This window comes from Notolabrus celidotus, chromosome 3, assembly GCF_009762535.1.
Source record: "Notolabrus celidotus isolate fNotCel1 chromosome 3, fNotCel1.pri, whole genome shotgun sequence".
NCBI lineage: Eukaryota > Metazoa > Chordata > Actinopteri > Labriformes > Labridae > Notolabrus > Notolabrus celidotus.
Window position 1 is genome coordinate 39,844,635 of NC_048274.1, and position 17,500 is coordinate 39,862,134.

Consider the following 17,500-nt stretch of genomic DNA (forward strand, 5'->3'; position numbering starts at 1 on the left):
TGACATTGAAACAAGCATGATTTATTTCTGTACCAAAGTCCTTAAAGAAATGATATCTCATGGGACTTTATTACTGTACAAGTCCAAGCCACATATACAACACATCCATCTGGTTTACAGTTCAATCACGCTGACTTCACATAGAGTCATTTGCATGTTTACACTCAGTGTTTGGTTCTAATCTTTATGTTGGAGCTATAATAGTTTCTTACATGCAGTATACTTACAGGACAGAAATATAGTTACAACTAAAAAAATGTCCCTAGTAGATTTGGGTAAGCTGTGTCTGCACAATAAATAAGTATAAAATATATCTCTTTGTAAACTTTGGATTTTAAAAACAAATTTAAACATACAAAACAACGATCACTGCTACAACTTCCGAAAAAAGACCAGCTATTTCGGCAGAAGGAAACCTTCGTCTTTCAAACTGAAGATTAGTCCATCTTTTTTTAGGTTGGGAAATTGCACATTTAAAAATTCCCTGATTGAACATTAACAGTGGACACTTTATCTTGATTTAATATCTTACATTGTTAATAAAGGCTTCTCGCTTAATATCCCATGAAACACTGACGACTGGCTTACAAACACTGACGAGAAAAGAAATATGAGAGCAACATTACAATATCAAATGTCAACAACAACAAGTCTGGATGCAAAAAAGGAATGTTTCTGTTTGTCTCCATCACAGCTGAGAAAAACAACAAGGTAAACGCACTCATTAAAGCTGTGACAATCCACAGAGCCCAAGGTACACATGGGGCTCACCTTTCTCTCTTCATTGGTGTGACTCACCTGGAGGCAGCGACTGATATCATGGAGGTCACAGTGAACACAGTGTGTTGTTAAACACTGCTGTGTTCTCCTCAATGCCAGCGGAGGAAGTCGAGTGAAAATAAACAACTACAGGAGGCTGACGGTTCAAACTAACTGCCTGTTTGATGATGCTTGGTGTTGTGAGCTGCTGTGAGAGCGATCAAACCAACAGGACCAAACAGAGATGAAAACTTCCCACAGGTGAGGCTCAGCCTGTTTTTGAATTCTTTTGAATTTAAAAGCTGAACTTAAAGAAATGCTTTAACCAGACGGGCCTCACCTAGACCAAACATATAATCAACAGCTACAGATGACACAGTAGGCTATATGGGTCACTACTGTTTCAGGAGCTAGGAGGATGGTCACTCACTTTATGTGCTTGTTTTAGGCCGTAATGTTAATCCTGCAGCCTGTTTAGTTTTTCGTTTATGGCTTGACCCTCTTAATGTGGGTGCCATCAGTTTTCTGCAAAAACAGAGTCTTTGAATGTGATTTTTATAATTATGGGACATGAGTTAGAGTCATGTGCAACCTCATTTCTGGTTGAACTAACCCTGACCCTACTTTGGTAGACCTACTACTTTTGGTAACTGTAAAATCAAACAGCATCATGTGCCTGTTGGGGTCTTTTGTTAATCCCCAGAGGAGAAATTTGGGACATTCAGTCTCTAAGACCAAAGAGTTTGCTGACGTGATTCGAGGTAAACCAACACCAAAATTCCTTTGAGGACAGAACATGTTGGACTTTAGTGGGTCACTTTGAATACAGCTCCTTTAAATGATTTACTGAAGCCTACATTACTATCAAAAGCCCTTTTTACACAACAGCACTGTGACAAAGCTAAACCATCATGCCACCCATGTGTTTCTACACTGAACCAACCAGTACTGTCATATTGGTGTCCCAGTGTGTGAATTCACACAATAAGGGAAAGAAGGATAATGTGTAAACAAACAGTGCAAGTTTCACACACACACAGACACACACACATGCTCTCTCCCACCTTCTCGGCCTCACCACATACACAGATGCTCTTTAGCCTCTGTTGTTCCCCCAACATTTCACCTCTGTACCATTTACTTTAGCTTACCATCTAAAACTATATTTACAAAATAAAGACTTAAAAACACAGGACAGATGGGACAATCCTCTCTGCTCATGTCTGAGGTGACATTTCTGCACACCACATTGGTTCTGCAGGAGGGTTTTCCCTCCTTCAAGGGCAGTGAAGATCACTGGTTATATCTCACTAATAAACCTAAAGGGTTAAACAAAAGGTTGATCCTGGACCCATGGTACAGAGCAGCTGACTCAGCAGTGCAGGCAGTGTACTCAAAATGTGTGTGTGTGTGTGTGTGTGTGTGTGTGTGTGTGTGTGTGTGTGTGTGTGTGTGTGTGTGTGTGTGTGTGTGTGTGTGTGTGTGTGTGCATGTGCTTTTGGTGGTGGGGATGGTGTGGTTTGGGGGGGCGGTTCCAGTCTGTACAAGGAGCCAAATAGTCTTTTGGATGTCCTCCTGGTGAACCTGTCACTCAAAGCTTCAACTTGTGAACCACAGGGACAGGCAGGACTTGATGGATCTTGGCTCGGTCAGCATCCACCTCCAGGTGGACCCAGTCAGGGCTAAAGGTGCTCTTAAAGCCCACAAATGCCAGTTTATCTGCAGGACAGCGAAATTACCACAAGGTTAGTGAAATCAACTGAAGAAAAGGGTGAATCACAGCAATAACCTTCCTCATGTTGTCTGCACATCATACGATGGTTACTGCACAGGGCTCTCTGGACAGAAGTCTCAGGGTCTTTATAAAGATACCAGGTGATGCCTTTGGTACAGCACTACTGTTGCATGTCAGATGACAACATAAAGGCTGCTGATTGCTTCTCCTGTTGTTCATGCAGAACTGTCATTACAATCAGAACTGACACACAGCCTTTTGTCTGTTTACAAGAAGTTCTGTGAACTACTCAGCTGTGTGCAGGGCAGGGTCACATGCATAATTATTGTCATCAGCCACATAAATCATCAGAAATGAAGGCCTCTTTAACAATTCAGTGCATGCAAACATAGTTAATGATGTAGATTATTGAGCTTTGAAGTCTCACAGGAGGATCAAATTGTGGACAGTGGTTACTTTAGTAAAGCTGGAAGAGTGTCAAGTTCTGTTTTTTAATCTGTTTACCATGGTGCCTTGAAAGGTGTCACTGCTGTGTAAACTACACTGTGTTCAAATTCATAATATTGAATAAACGACAGGTGTCAGATTTTTTCAAGAAGGGAAAATGTTGCCTACAGTTTCTAATGCTTCAGTTTGTTCAAAATAATACACAAGACTTATTTTTCATCATCAGAAATTTAGGATAGACTCAATGTCTTAGAAAATGATTGTCATATTGGGACTGGTGGAATGCAACCAATGGAGCAACAGCACCACCTACTGCACTGCAGTTGAATTGTTTCTTTTTCTTTCGAGTAACCCATCCACTGCATAATTAAACCACTCAGGAGAAACATCTCATATTTCCATCTTAAAGGAATAAATCTGCTGTACAAGCTCTTTTTCTATGAATTGTATTAAACTGTGAATATTTTGGTTCATTGCTCTTTGCAGCTGGCAAAGTAAGCATTTTGAATTTTTATATCATTTAAGTAGTTAAAGGAATTTACAGCCCAGTTTGAATGGTTATTTTTTACAACACGATATTCATTCCACTTTATTATCTGTATCATTATCGTATTATACATACATTTTATTCTCATCTCATTTACTTCTCTTTCCCCACTCAACCACACCTGTCCTCTCTCACAGGCTCACCCCTCCTCTCTCTGTTTCCTTCTCACTGTCTGCTCTGTAGACTGTCTCCATCAACAGTCAGTTTATTAAATCACAGCAAAACATACATAATTCATGTGTATTCAACAGGTATTAAAACGAAGCGTGATGATTAACCTTTTCTTTAAATACATGGCATTTCAAAACAAACACAATTAACATGTTGTTGTTACCAAATGACAATGGACACTTCAAGCTGCACCTCAAAAACAACATGAGAAGACATTTAACAGGAAGTGTCCCACAACAAGCAGTGTGTTTACATGAGGGACGTGGGCCTGATATGTGTCTGTCAGCACAGAGCGAGTGGAGAGCAAATTAACTGAGTGCCATTAGGAAAGAAGGATGGAAGGAAGGAAGTAAGGAAGGAAGGAAGGAAGGAAGGAAGGAGGGCCCTGACCATCGCAAAGGATACCTCTCCCCCTCCCCTCTGTTTCTTCCAGCTGCTGCCCTCTCAGAGACGAGACTGCAGCCAAAAATGCAGAACAAGCAGGCTGGGAAACAGCTGCCTACCTCACGCTATCACACTGTTTAACTGTTAAATTAACATGAATGCACTGCTGCATATTTAATGATCTGCCTACTGCACTTTAAGCTTTTGATGGATGAGTGTATGAATGCTGTGTATTAACAACATTTTTATATATTTTTATTACTGTATTTTTATTACTACATTTGTATTAATGTATTTAAACAGGATCTCCTGGAAACGCTCTATTGTTATGTTTTTACACTGGTATGAAAAAAAAGACAATAAAGCTTGATTTGATTTGATTTGATTTGATTTGATTTGACTTGATTTGATTTGATTTGATTTGATTTGAGCTGTCTCTCAAAAATAAAAAATAAAAAATAGAATCTAAATAAATAAATAAATAAAATATAAAAAATCAACAAAAAATAAATAAATAAAATAAAACAAAAAAAAAATGTAATTAAATGAGGAAAAAATTATACTATAACACGTATCAAAATGTGACACCATATACCTGGTGGTGTAGGCCTTTTTATGTTGGAAACACCCGATGTCAATAGTTAATTCATGATATGCAACTACATGATGGTATCACAGACACATCAGTCTGGTGCACTAGCAGCTTCCTTGGGGCAATAAAAATAAACAGTGAGCTGTTAGTCGAAGCAGCCTGCTAAAATGCTGCACTACGAGTACATTTTCTGTACAGACATAGTTTGTTACCTTTCAGCTTGAAGCTTTTGTCTGCTCCAAGCCTCTCCAAAACTTTAGTCCAGGGTCCCCTGGTGACCAGACGGCCCTTAGACGTGAGGAGGACGATGGAACTGGAGAGAGAAAAACATCACATCATTGTAGTGACTCCTTCAGCTGTCAGTAGATGGACTGTAGTTATTCAGCACTTCCTCTCTTCTGAACACTCAACGTGCTTTCACATCACATGTCACATTCACACACTCACACCACATTCATACTCTGAAGGCTGAGGCTGCTTAGTAAGGCACTATTAGTATTAACTTATCCCATTCACACACCTCTGGGGGCACCTCTGAGGGCACTCCGGCATGTTGACAGCAGACCTGGGATCAGATCCAAACCATTTGATTGAGAAAAGTGACTCTACCACTAAGCCACAGTCAACCCCTAATGTGTCTTTAAAGCTCCAGCTAGAGATTTACCAGAGCCGGAAACCATATTTGGTCATTTAAAGGATTTAAGATGAACATGACTGCATTTGGCTCAATGGAACACAACATTTTAGCAATGCAATTAAGTTTTTCTGCATGCTAAGACAATATTCTAGAATAAGGAACCTATTTGCCACAGAATGGGGGAGAATCGGCATGAAGACTGTGACTCTGTACGCCTGTACGTTTTACAGTATTTCTCATTTGTTAAAACACTAAACCCTTTTGTCTGAACCAAATTCCTAAGCGACCACTCTTTTGGTAACAGCATAATGACTTTTCACCTGTTAGACACACCTTCAAACACATTCTCACTCACTAAAACACATGTTGCTTTATGATGCACTTGTGCTGCATAAAGGTAAGCACAGGAAGCAAAAGTGAAACACATTTGAAGCACAGGAGTCACAGCTTCAACACAACCACTCAAAACTGATCACACTTGTGGCTCATGATGTGAGGAAACCAGTATAAGCCAGTTCAGAGAGCACTGGTTGTTGAAGGTTGTACAATGGACAGAAATAATCTGAGAGGCAGAGGAAGAGTGGGTGTCAGAGGTGGTCGAGGAGGAAGAGGAGGGGAGCACAATGGAGAAAGACAAAGAACAGTAACTTCTGATGAAATCTGAGCTACTGTGATAGACCGTGTTCTTCTCATTTATATTCGTCTTGACTTTATTGTTACTGGATACAGGAGTTACATTCAAAGAGGTATTTTTTAATCCTACTGTGAATAATAAACATTATATCTGCAGCTTCATGTCCTGAGCATTGTGTGTTCAGTGTTTTGATGTCGTGTGTAATGAGTGCTCAGTATTGTTTTAATTTTGATTGACTCAGGGTGTGATCTGACAACATTGTTTGGTTTAGCAGGAAGAGTCAGAGGTTTGGTGAATGTAGTTTGACAATTGGGTTTTGTGCTTATAGCATTGAGAGAAGCATGGTGGACGTCAAGAAATGTGTTTTAGCAGTTGAGAAATACTGTATTCTATGTGATTTTTTTATTGCTTTATTTCACTTTGCATTTCTTTTTCTTTTTCTTTTTATTGCCCACTGTGAAGCACTTTGTTACCTGTATTGAAAAGTGCTCTACAAATAAAGTATTATAAGGTATTATTATTAATAGTTTTAGTACATGTGGACAGCAGTGCACCAACTTCTTACCCGTCTCTCAGTCCACTGACATAGTTGTCAATCTGTGCAGGGATGCCCTGCAGGATGGAGTTCCTGAAGCCTTTGCTCTCCAACACCTTTCCATCATGCCCGTCAATAACTGTCAGCTGCACCCCATCCTCTGGTTGGTACAACTTCTGCCCATTCACCTGTTACAACACAGTCAGTAACTCACCACACTGGTATGGTACAATAACATAACATAATAACAACATATTAGCAACACATTATGTATACACACTGTACACTCAGTTTCACTTTTAACCAGGGGTCTAACTTTACGCTGCTAAAGTAACAGGACTATCACTCTACTGTTCGTATGAAAGTTACCTCTGCAAAGGCAAAGTCCTCTTTGATGTGGAAGAAGCGAGTGTTATACGACTCCAGCTTGATTTCCAGGAAGTGTTGTGGAGAGTGCTGCCAGTCCAAAAGCAAGGAGAAAAAATGAACAGTGTTTTTAGTCAGCTGCATTCCAAACAGTCAAAAACGAAACAAATGAGATGAAATAACCACATCTGTGAGAAAGAGCTCATGAAACAGTTCTACAGTAGGTCATAGATATTATATGAGTGAGTCCTTTCTCAACTTGAGACATTATAGAGGAAATTGTGTAGCTGTTGAAATTTTGATATGAATATTTTTGTCATTTGATAGATTGATTGAAACAACTTCATTTTTACACTTTCTGATATTTGTCTCTATACATTTGCACAGTTTTTTTGCATTTCTTACTCAAACTTGTTGGGTACTGTACTGTGCTTAAAGATGTCAATAATGCATGGCATTCAGTGGAGCATGCTATCAATGCTACCATGCTGTTGTTAATGTAATTATAAACCTCTGTGCTGTATCGGGCTGACAAGCAAACAGTGAAAGATAAACCTGTGCTCACATGCTGTGAACATCATCAGAAGTTACCATCCAATCAGAGTTCTTTTCTGGTGCCTGAACCTAAAGATCAGCTGCCCCACAGCTCTTCTCCCTCACCTGTCCTATCTTATTTATTTGTTTATCTGTTTTTATTTATTCATTCAGACAATGTCCAATATTCAGGGCAGTTTATATCTACAGCACATACTAAATATCTATGTCCTGTTACTACCTGAAGCACAGCTACAAGGACAGCACCTCTCACAGTCCTGTTTGTCTGTGTTTATGTCTGTTTCACTTCTCTTTATTACTTCTGTCTCACTTGTCTTTGAACTACTCAGTACCTGATCTGTGAGGAATGTTTCGGTCCAGTCCTGATATCAGATATTAGTCCAATGCTGATAAAAACAGCTAGATCAGGTATCAGTGAGAATCTATGGGGTCAATCCAACAGATACTTTAAGGTAGGTTCTGTGCTATTCTGTGTATAGCACTGACATGTGTGTACCATGTTAGGTGATCAGAGCATGGGTAGGTCTGTTCTTTATTTAGGTTGAATCGAGGGAGCTAATAATTAAGGCTAAAAGCAGTTTGGACGTGGGTCCACAGACCCGCGTTACTTCAACCCTCTGAATCTGATCCTGACGGAGAGGCGCCTGTAGCAGGACCTCTCTGAACGATTGGTCATAGATTTAGTGTTTCTTGTTGTTTTATTTATCAGTATGTAGACGTGTGTCTTGGTACACAGCTACGAACATGTAGCTATGTGGCTATGCTAACTAGCGCTAGCACTTATCCATGATAAATAAAAATCATCCACTAGATCTTCAAATCTGCAGACGTGGGGAGTAAAACCGACCTTTGTGTTTATTAAGACAGCCTACAACTAGCATGCCTCCCTCCTGAGCTCCTTGTTAGCACACATTTGTGCAGGTAATGAAAAACAGAGGGGGGATTCAGTATTATTTTATACAGTCTATGGGCTGAACAAGCTCCGAGCTCTGACTCTGTGACAGACCGGATATTGTTGTTACGTAACAAAAACACTGAAGTCTGAAACGGCTCGTTTCACACACATTTACAGAAAGGTGGAGAAATCAGAACAGGGGCAGAATGGATTTTTTTCATTCTCGGGGGGTTTGTAGACATGCCAGGGACACATATTTCAGGTAAAGAACCATTAAAAAGTCCATTTTGCATGATATGTCACCTTTAACTTTGTCAGCTGCAGAAGGTTTTGCAAACGTATTCCTTTGTATATGTCGTGGAAAGGTGTTGTACGAATTGAAATTGAAATGAAAGTATTGATCACGGTGGAGTAACATGAGTTATACATCTCCACGCCCACTCACCAGCATGGCATTAGGAGTCTTTCTGGGCATGGGTACGTCCACCAAGGGCAACTCAGCATGTTTAGGGTAGGCCTTGGCCATGCAGTTGCTGGGCGGACTGCCTTTAGGGATGACCGCTGTGATCTTCACCCTCTCACAGCCCTTCTCTGAGCAGAAGGCGTACTGATCCCTGTCGTTATGAGCTCTCACCTTCAGGAACAGCAGGCTGCAACACACAGGGGTAGATCTTTAAACATCATACACTAATCTGATTTTAAACAACAGACAAATGCACATTATGAAATCTAGAGTTGTACTCTTTTTAAAAGAGAATTTATGACCTTTTTGAACATTTTATTATATCATTTCATTGCAACGTCTTATTACAACCCCTGCATCCAAGATCAGGACTCTCTTTTAATCATCAGAAAATATCTCAAAATATTGAAGAGAATAAAAAATAATCCCTGGATAATAACTTGTTCTGTTTGTTATTATCAGATCCTGATCCCAGAGCTTCAATCATCATAACAAACACATGTCAGGTTTGTAAATAATCACACGCAGAGTGATTTCTGTCTCTGTCTCTAACTGCTCACAGACTACTCATCGTTTTCAGAGAACTCAGTTTGATTTTATTTTCAGACTGTTGAATCCTGCTCTGGCACACACAATCCACACAGTGTAGGAGGCACATGACTCACCAGATCAACCAAATGTACAGTTATATTTTCACTTCAAAAACAAAAGAGGCTTTACCACATTCACAATCCTTCAATTCAATTAGAAGATCATCAACTGAGCGTTTCGTCTAACGTTACCTTCAGTGGAAATGTTCACTTCAATGTGTCATGAGGTTTAAAATGCCTGAATGAAAGAAAGGGTGTAACCTAGGGGGATGATTCATGGTGAGGTCCACTTCACCTCGACTATAACCACCGTGTTTTCTGAGTTATCATCACATTTCTTTGTTGTTTTCAGATGGTTGATGAGAGTGGTAAAAGCTATGTTTGTTGGTGATGGTCTGTTAAAGGGACATTTCAGTTTTTTTGAAGTGTGGTTGTATGAGTTTCATATCACTAGTAATAGTTGGGGCCACAACAGATGCTGCTCAGCTCGTCTCCTGTAATGAGAAACTGCAGGGAGAAATGGAACACAACCTAGTCTACGGTTTCTGCAAACAGTGTCATTTCTGCCACGTCATTTAGAGAATTTTGAAAGAGTCCGACCCGACCACTCACTTCTGTTTAGGTGTACACTCCAATTGGAATTTTATTCAGCACTTTACTTTGCCCCTAGAAAGCCTGTTCATTTTTGCACTATTTGCAGACACAACACAGACGTGCTCCTCCGCCTGCAGCGCGCTGATTGAATGTTCAGGTCTGCAGCTTCAAAGAGACAAATATACAACTAAACTTAATACTGAGTGATTCTGACCACGTCGATGTCATGCCGTTTACTGCAGACACACGTGGACACCTTTATGAGCCGGAGTTTACAGAGGAAAAGGTGATTCAATGCACCGGAGGGAAAAACAGAGATACAGGTGTGTAAACTGCAAGCTAATGTACCGAGAAAACTACTTGCTGTCACGAGTTAGACTTGGTAACAACAGTACCTCTGGACTTTTGGGAATTAAGATAAACCAGCAGATCAAACAGGGCTGCAGTCTGCGACGCTCACCAGCCAGAGTCCACTGTCGTACTGACGTACTGAACTGAAGTTTGTTTCTGACTTCCTTCAATGTTCCGGAGTTAAATCTGGATACCCAAAAAGGCGAATCAAAGTAAGTGTTTGGCTCTCACTGTTTTTTTTTACAGAGTGACACAACCCATGATCTGCACGACATGTTTACATGATCAAATTGAACTGTATTAGCTGCTGAAGAGGAAGACTGAGCTGATAAAACAAACACTAAAGACATCACTGTGTCCGCCAGGTGATCTTAGGCATTTCCTGCTTCACATGATGCAAAACTGAGATGCAAAAATGTCAAACATTGACAGTATATCAGTGATGTACATTACAGATGGGATTAGCTGATCAGTGCGCTGCAGGCGGAGGAGCACGTCTGTGTTGCGGCTGTAAATAGTGCAAAAATGAACAGGCTTTCTGGCAGCAAATTAAAGTGCTGGAAAAAACCCAAGTGGAGCGTACGCCTAAACAGAAGTGAGTGCTCGTGTTGGACTCTTTCAAAATTCTACAAATCACATGGCAGAAATGACACGTCTGCAGAAACCGTAGACTAGGTTGCGTTCCATTTCTCCTGCAGTTTCTCATTACAGGAGACAAGCTGAGCAGCATCTGTTGTGGCCCCAACAATTACCAGTGATATAAAAGTCATACAACCACACTTCAAAAAAACTGAAATATCCCTTTAATATATGTGTGTGTGTGTGTGTGTGTGTGTGTGTGTGTGTGTGTGTGTGTGTGTCTGACCCAGAGTCTTCCTCCCAGAAGTAGTATCCTCTGGCCTGGTGGTTGTGGTTGATCTTCTCCCTCTGTGATGTATGTGTGAAAACCCCGGTCTTGCGGGTCTGTTTGGTCAGGCGGTTGTGGATGTCAGAGATGACGGTGAAAGTGGAGCCTTTAGGGTAGCAGATGCCAACGTTGATCCAATCATGCCTGAAAAACAGCACATATTCACACCATCTGGATATTCCATGTTGTAGAGTCAAGTCACAAAAGTTGCTACATTACATTGTTGATCAAGATTCCCCATATATGTATATGTATAGCCTATATATATTTGTGTGTGTATATAGTTTAACTCAACTTTGGGTAACTTATGCAGGCTTGCCATACACTGAAAGGTAGAGGCATGGATGAGTGATGCAGCAGTAGAGAGAATGGAGGACAGGCTGAACTGGATCATGTATCTCCTGACCTGTGGATCTAGTTCAGACCTGTTTGGTCTGTTAGCGGGTCAGGCTATGCACAAAAAAGGACATCTTTTATTTTCTATGTTTTTTAAAAAAATCTCTTCCCTGGAAGGCAAAACAGACGCTGCTCAAGACCCCTTTAATATCTTTCTGTTCACATGCCTGGTCTGGAGGTATAAACCCATCCCTGTAACATGTACATTTATTTCCTCTGTCCAACTGAAAATCTGTGACTTTTGAACTCCATGCTGCCCTTCATGCTGTCTTGGTACGACCTGCCCACGCCTTCATACTGAAGGGTCTGGAGTGCATGGTGTGAAGGTGGTGTTTGTCATACGCTGCTGTCTCAGGTATGTCTACTGACTTGTTAAAGTTGATGAGCCAGATGGTGACCTCGCCTGGCGCCACCTGATCCCAGTGGATAGTGTATCCTTTGGACAATGTAATAACTGGCTGGAACTGCTGGTAGTGTTTCCTCTTTCCCAGAGCGCCCTCCAGTGTGAGGGGCCGATCAGGGTACTCGTTTCTCACAATGTGCATGTCCAGGTAAGCAGGGTTACGTATCTGGACGTAGATCTGAAGGAAACGCAGCACGTTAGTTAGACAGATGCTTTTAATATCAAGAATAAATGTGTCTGCCAGTTAAAGAAATTATTTTATCATTCAATCTGAGCTTTAATGTTCAGCAATCTTAATCTATTATAGTAACTAAATCCTCACACAGAACTGGACACCCACTTACTGACCTGTGCATAGTGTCCACTGCAAATAGCAGCCCTCCAATCTGGCACGTCGATGCAGTCAGGATGACGGAGAAGCCAATTGTCCTCCTTGACCAGGAAGGCTCCGGGGTATTCACTGACTGAGCCATCCAGGTCATGGAAGACGGTTGTTTTGTCCCCGTCCATCTCCATCTTATTAAACCAGGGACCTGGCTCCCCGAAAAACACCCTGGATGTAATCTGAAACATAAAGAGGAAGTTCAAGGCTTCTAAATGTTCTGTAGGTGCAAACACCCCTAAAATCATGCAAGGGGCCCAACTAGGAGCGGCTATATTAAAAATTCTAACACAAGGTGAAATTATTGTTTAACCAAAAACAGACAAAGGGTGTTTTTTTCCTCCTTTACTCTGAGCATAAAAGAAGAGGAGACAGCAGTGGCTCAGATTTGATATCATTTGACATTCTGTTCATTTACACTCTACTTTTGGATGAACTAACTATATGAACTCCATAAATGCACTTCACAGTGGTAGGTAACATGAGGAGAAATAAGAAGGTACAAATCTCAGCATCAGCTAAAACTCTATTCTTATAAGCCCTTAACAGTGATTCAGATCTGTCTCTTAAAGCTCCAGGTTGAATGTAGACTCACAGGAACGTCTTCAAAAGTGATATTAGTGACGTTATTGTTCGGGCAGCTCTGCCAGGAGTTGTTGAGCCTGAAGCCAAAGGCACTGGTGTGTCGTCCATCCAGCGCTGTGTATTTCCTGAATGTGCAGTTCTGAACGTTGATAGGCCCGTCGTAGATCTGCATGCCTCGGATAGGAAAATCTCTGAAGGGAAACACAGATACACACACACGGACCTCTTAGCAATCTGAATCATGGTTTAATACCCAAAACACACCTATGTGTGTAATAAAGGCACCCTGAGCCTCACTTAGCACCCAGATTGTGAGACATGCCCTTAAACACTTTGAACTGTTTGGTAGAAGAGACTTTTATTGCTATTTGTCTCTATTTCCAGCAAATGCAGCCTTTCACCAGGTGCTACCCACTGGAAATGAGTTACCATTGGATTTGACCCCACCAAAGAGATCTTCTCTTGGAGACAACTCTGCAGTTAGTGGGCAGAAGACTAGTGTGGTCAAAGTTGATGCAAAACAGTATTAGTCCTTCAAAAGTCCTTTCTTCTCATTACTCTGTGAAACTCTTATCACACAAACATCTTTTTTCTGATTTTAAAATCAGTAATCTTACTGAAGTTGTTTTTTTAAAGTTGCATTTTTTTGTATGTGTGTGTGGGGGGGGGGGGGGGGGGGGGGGCTTTTTGCCTTTATTCAATAGGACAGCTGAAGAGAGACAGGAAATGTGGGGAGTAGAGAGCGGGAACCAGCGCCCCTCCTAAAGTTGTTTTTGTGGGAAGCTCTTCAGAGGGGAAAAAGAACACGTATGCTAAGTCTCAAATCACAACCAGGAAGGATTTACTGGTAAAGTTGGAAGTATACTCACAGATGTGACCTTCACGTCTCTGTAATTTATCAGCCAAACATTGCTTCTATTAATCCAACATTTACTTCAAAGAATAGAAAGGTAGACAACAAGTTACAATCTTATTTTCATCAATGAGAGCTGCCCTGCAAGCTAGACAACTTACATCTTCCTCGATGCAAAGCTGGTGTGACTCAAGTGCAGAGGGACCGTCTATAAAGTCAATACTGACAGAAGATGCTGCTAAAATATTCAGTGACTTAACCCTGGATAGTTTCAGAGTCACACTTCACACATCAGTAGCCTCCTGTTGGCTATATACAAACAGTTAGTTTGGGTAAAGTATGCTGATAAATGAGTCGGGGGTCAGGTACGGTACACTTCCTTGGCCCTGGCAAGCTTGAAACAGGTGGGCTTCAGCATGGTGCTTGAGCACAAGCACAGGTAACGACAGTACAGTAAATCACCAGATTTTTTAACTTCCCCTAAACGCCACACATCACATGGACATGGTGGCTCAGAACAAACAGCAGGGCCTGAGTGCAGTTAGACTGTCAGGTTTGCTCACCAACAGCAGCAGGGAACTCGTCTCTGTGGATTTATTAAGACGAGAAGAAGCAGCCAAACTTCAGCTGTCTCGTCTCTGTGGATTTATTAAGACGAGAAGAAGCAGCCAAACTTCAGCTGTCTTTGTCAGAGAAAGACGGTAAGAGTGTGACTGGAGGGAAGAGGGGGATGAAAGTTCAGCAAGAGCTTAATGAGCATGAGTGAATCCACAGCGTGTGAGTCTGGCATTTATCGGCATTACAGGCTCCCAAAAATTGATCAGGATGAAGTCTGGAGGAATTTACGGCAAACTGGGTGACAGGAGGGACGGTAAGGACGGATCTGTCTCTGTCAGTGCAGCAGATCAGCTTTGACATACTTTAAACATTTAAACGGATTAACAGTGAGCACTCAGTACTAAATCTGAAATAAGGTATGTTTTACTTTCACTGTAGTAGATTCACAGACTGGTTATTTAATTTTTAACATCATGAAAGCAACTGGACTTTTACTTGAATGTAATATTTTAGTGCTCTCTCCACCCTGCTAGACATCACACTGAGTGGTAGAAATGTATTCATGTGTAGCACTCATGGCTTCACCAGAGGGAGCTCTTTTTCCTCTCATTTTCATGAGGGTGCCGGTGCTTAAACCACACTTTGTCACACTTTTTTTCTCAGCTTCTAACTCTGCATATCATCTGTATCCCCGGAGGAAGAAAATACAGGCACAAGTCCGACATTTATTGCTGCTAAATATGACTTATGATTTCAACTCAGGTGTGGATGGTTTGATAAGCAGAGCAGCTTTACTGTGGTTCTTATTGAGTTTGTTCCACCTTACATTTCCACAGACACATATTAGATTAACTGATGATGAAAGAGCGAAATATTCAGAAAAACTTGGGGAACTTGAGAAAACTCAGAGGTGGATGTTTCCATATAAGGATGTCAGCCTCAGAGGCGTACTGATACTGCAAGGAACATGATTTTACAAATGTTGCTTCTTGCCTCTTTCCTTGCCTCTATGGATGGAATAAATTAACAGATCTGTTAAAGGTTTGTGTTTTTTTTGTGGCATCATAATTTAATTTGATGTTGTGTTGATATTGATGTGACACAATGAGATATAAAACATTAAAAAGGGAGGAAGCCTAAATAAGATTGTAGCATGTGTATGTGTTCATGGGCCGAAGGAACAAGAGACAGTGGGCTTCATCAAACTCATTGACAGATTGTACGACCATTGGTTGGATGCTAGAAGACGAAGATACAGTTAGATCCTCTATCCTTTCTCATGCTTGTTCTACCTCCCTGCCCAAACCCTGCTAGAACCCAAAAGACTCCAGCCTGACACTAAGCTCTGATGCACACACTCTAATGCATGCACGCAGGTACACATTCACACACAGATAAAAGGTGAAATTATTAGTGGCATACCTTTCTGTGTGGTTAAGGGAAAAGAACCTCTTAATTACAGTGGTTGATGAAGTTACACATCTTGTAGCTCTGAGGAATTGCACGCAGCGTCTCTCTTATCTGGAAAGCAATTCTTGTTTTTGCTGTGGTGAAATGACTGCAGGGGACACAACAAATATCTGAAGCTGTTTTAAAACCACAGCAACAAAAAAATGAACTCCTGAGCACCAACTGTTGAGTCATGTCCTTGTTTTTAATTTCCAATGTGGTACAGCAAACTCACCAAACACAAATCAACATTTGACATGCAATTAATCACAGTATGTCATTAACAGTCAGCCTTTATTAATAGTAATAAAAGGCTGACTAATACTGAAGCATCCACATGAGAGTTAATGAGATACCGTTACCGTGCAGTCCAAACAGCACATCACCAAACATGCCCCTGTTGTTGTTCAGTTGAATCCAGTTTTATTTTGTTGCTGTGTTGTATCAGCTTGTTGTGTTGATGTGCATTCCTCTGTCCTGAACTGCTTCTGGCAGCGATGTAGTCTGTGGTTTTGAGCTCCGGCTGCAGGTAATCAAACCTGACTCCAAATAACGCTGACATGTTCAAGATCATCATTCTCTTGTGTTTCATTTGGAATGGACACATGATGTGTCCCGACACGGCAGGGTTAACACACGCTAATGTTCCCTACCAAAATAAAAGCTTACTGAACTGACAAGATAAAGATATAATTGGTGCATTGAAGCGCCACAAAAGCAGAAAACTCCAGCTGTGCTTACAGGACGCTCTTGAGTTACCAGGCTGAAAGTTAATACAGCATTCACGCCACCAAATCGCTCTCTTTCCTTGTTTTTCCTGTAGTATTGACACTGCTCACAAATATAATCATTATCAAACTGACAGAAATCTGTTGAAATTCATCCCTGTGAGCAATTGTGCAGTGGTATGGATAAGTTTGTTCATTCTTTAGAGGTGATAAACACAGAAAATGTGTCTCTGCTTTGCCTCCTTTTTGGCAGCACTCACTCAACCACAGCTGCTGTCAACATGAAACCTTTTGTCTTTATGTAGCTTCAGTACTTTTGGATACCACTGAAATTTAAAAAAAATCAGACATTGTATCTTTATAGCTCATGGTATCAAATAGTATCAAAATATCAATAGTTTTGATCCCTTGTGGATGGCTCCCCTCGCCCCTGCCCCTGTCATGACCACCTTCCTGATCAAGACCATAGACTGTATAAAAAACGGACCTAGTATCCGTGACGTCACCCATCTGTTTCTGAGTGCTGTCTTGAAGCCTATCATCAGCAGGTGCGTTATTGGAAATGCTGATTAAAACCAAACTTCGTCCGAGCTAGTGTGAGGTAAAGAGGTGGGCCTTTAGCCTTTTAGCTAACAGCTACAGGGTGCCAGCCTGTCAATCAAGTCAGCCACGCCCTTACTTGGGCAAAACTAGAAGTTTAAAGTTTAATATCTCAGAAAATTTGAGTTATACAAAAATTCAACCTCTGTACAGTGTGTGCCGATAGAGAAAGGAGCTACTCAGACCTAAACTGTTTTTTGAACCAGGCTGTAAACATGTTTATTTCTGCTGTAAAGATCGTCTTCTTTGAATGGGTGTGTATGTGGTTTCCCATGTTTCTGCAGCCAGCCTCAATCAGACGCTCGGTGAACTGCACCTTTTCGCACTTCTGCATGGGCTTCATGTTTTAAGACCAGAGGTTGCTGTTGATCAAGACAGGTTCCA

The 17,500-nt window shown here is 41.1% G+C and overlaps 1 protein-coding gene across 2 annotated transcripts in view; it reads right to left on the bottom strand.

The window, feature by feature from the left end:
* Window positions 1-17,500, bottom strand: part of cemip (cell migration inducing hyaluronidase 1) — a 138,339-nt gene continuing 120,839 nt past the window's right edge. For both annotated transcript variants that reach the window (XM_034680589.1, XM_034680590.1), the window contains exons 21-29: window positions 12,939-13,119; window positions 12,310-12,525; window positions 11,928-12,139; window positions 11,121-11,306; window positions 8,703-8,907; window positions 6,811-6,897; window positions 6,472-6,629; window positions 4,848-4,948; window positions 1-2,478 (exon numbers count right to left, since the gene is read on the bottom strand). In XM_034680589.1, the coding sequence (XP_034536480.1) occupies window positions 2,351-2,478; window positions 4,848-4,948; window positions 6,472-6,629; window positions 6,811-6,897; window positions 8,703-8,907; window positions 11,121-11,306; window positions 11,928-12,139; window positions 12,310-12,525; window positions 12,939-13,119 (1,474 nt within the window). In that variant the 3' untranslated portion in view covers window positions 1-2,350. The remainder of the gene's footprint in view (window positions 2,479-4,847; window positions 4,949-6,471; window positions 6,630-6,810; window positions 6,898-8,702; window positions 8,908-11,120; window positions 11,307-11,927; window positions 12,140-12,309; window positions 12,526-12,938; window positions 13,120-17,500) is intronic.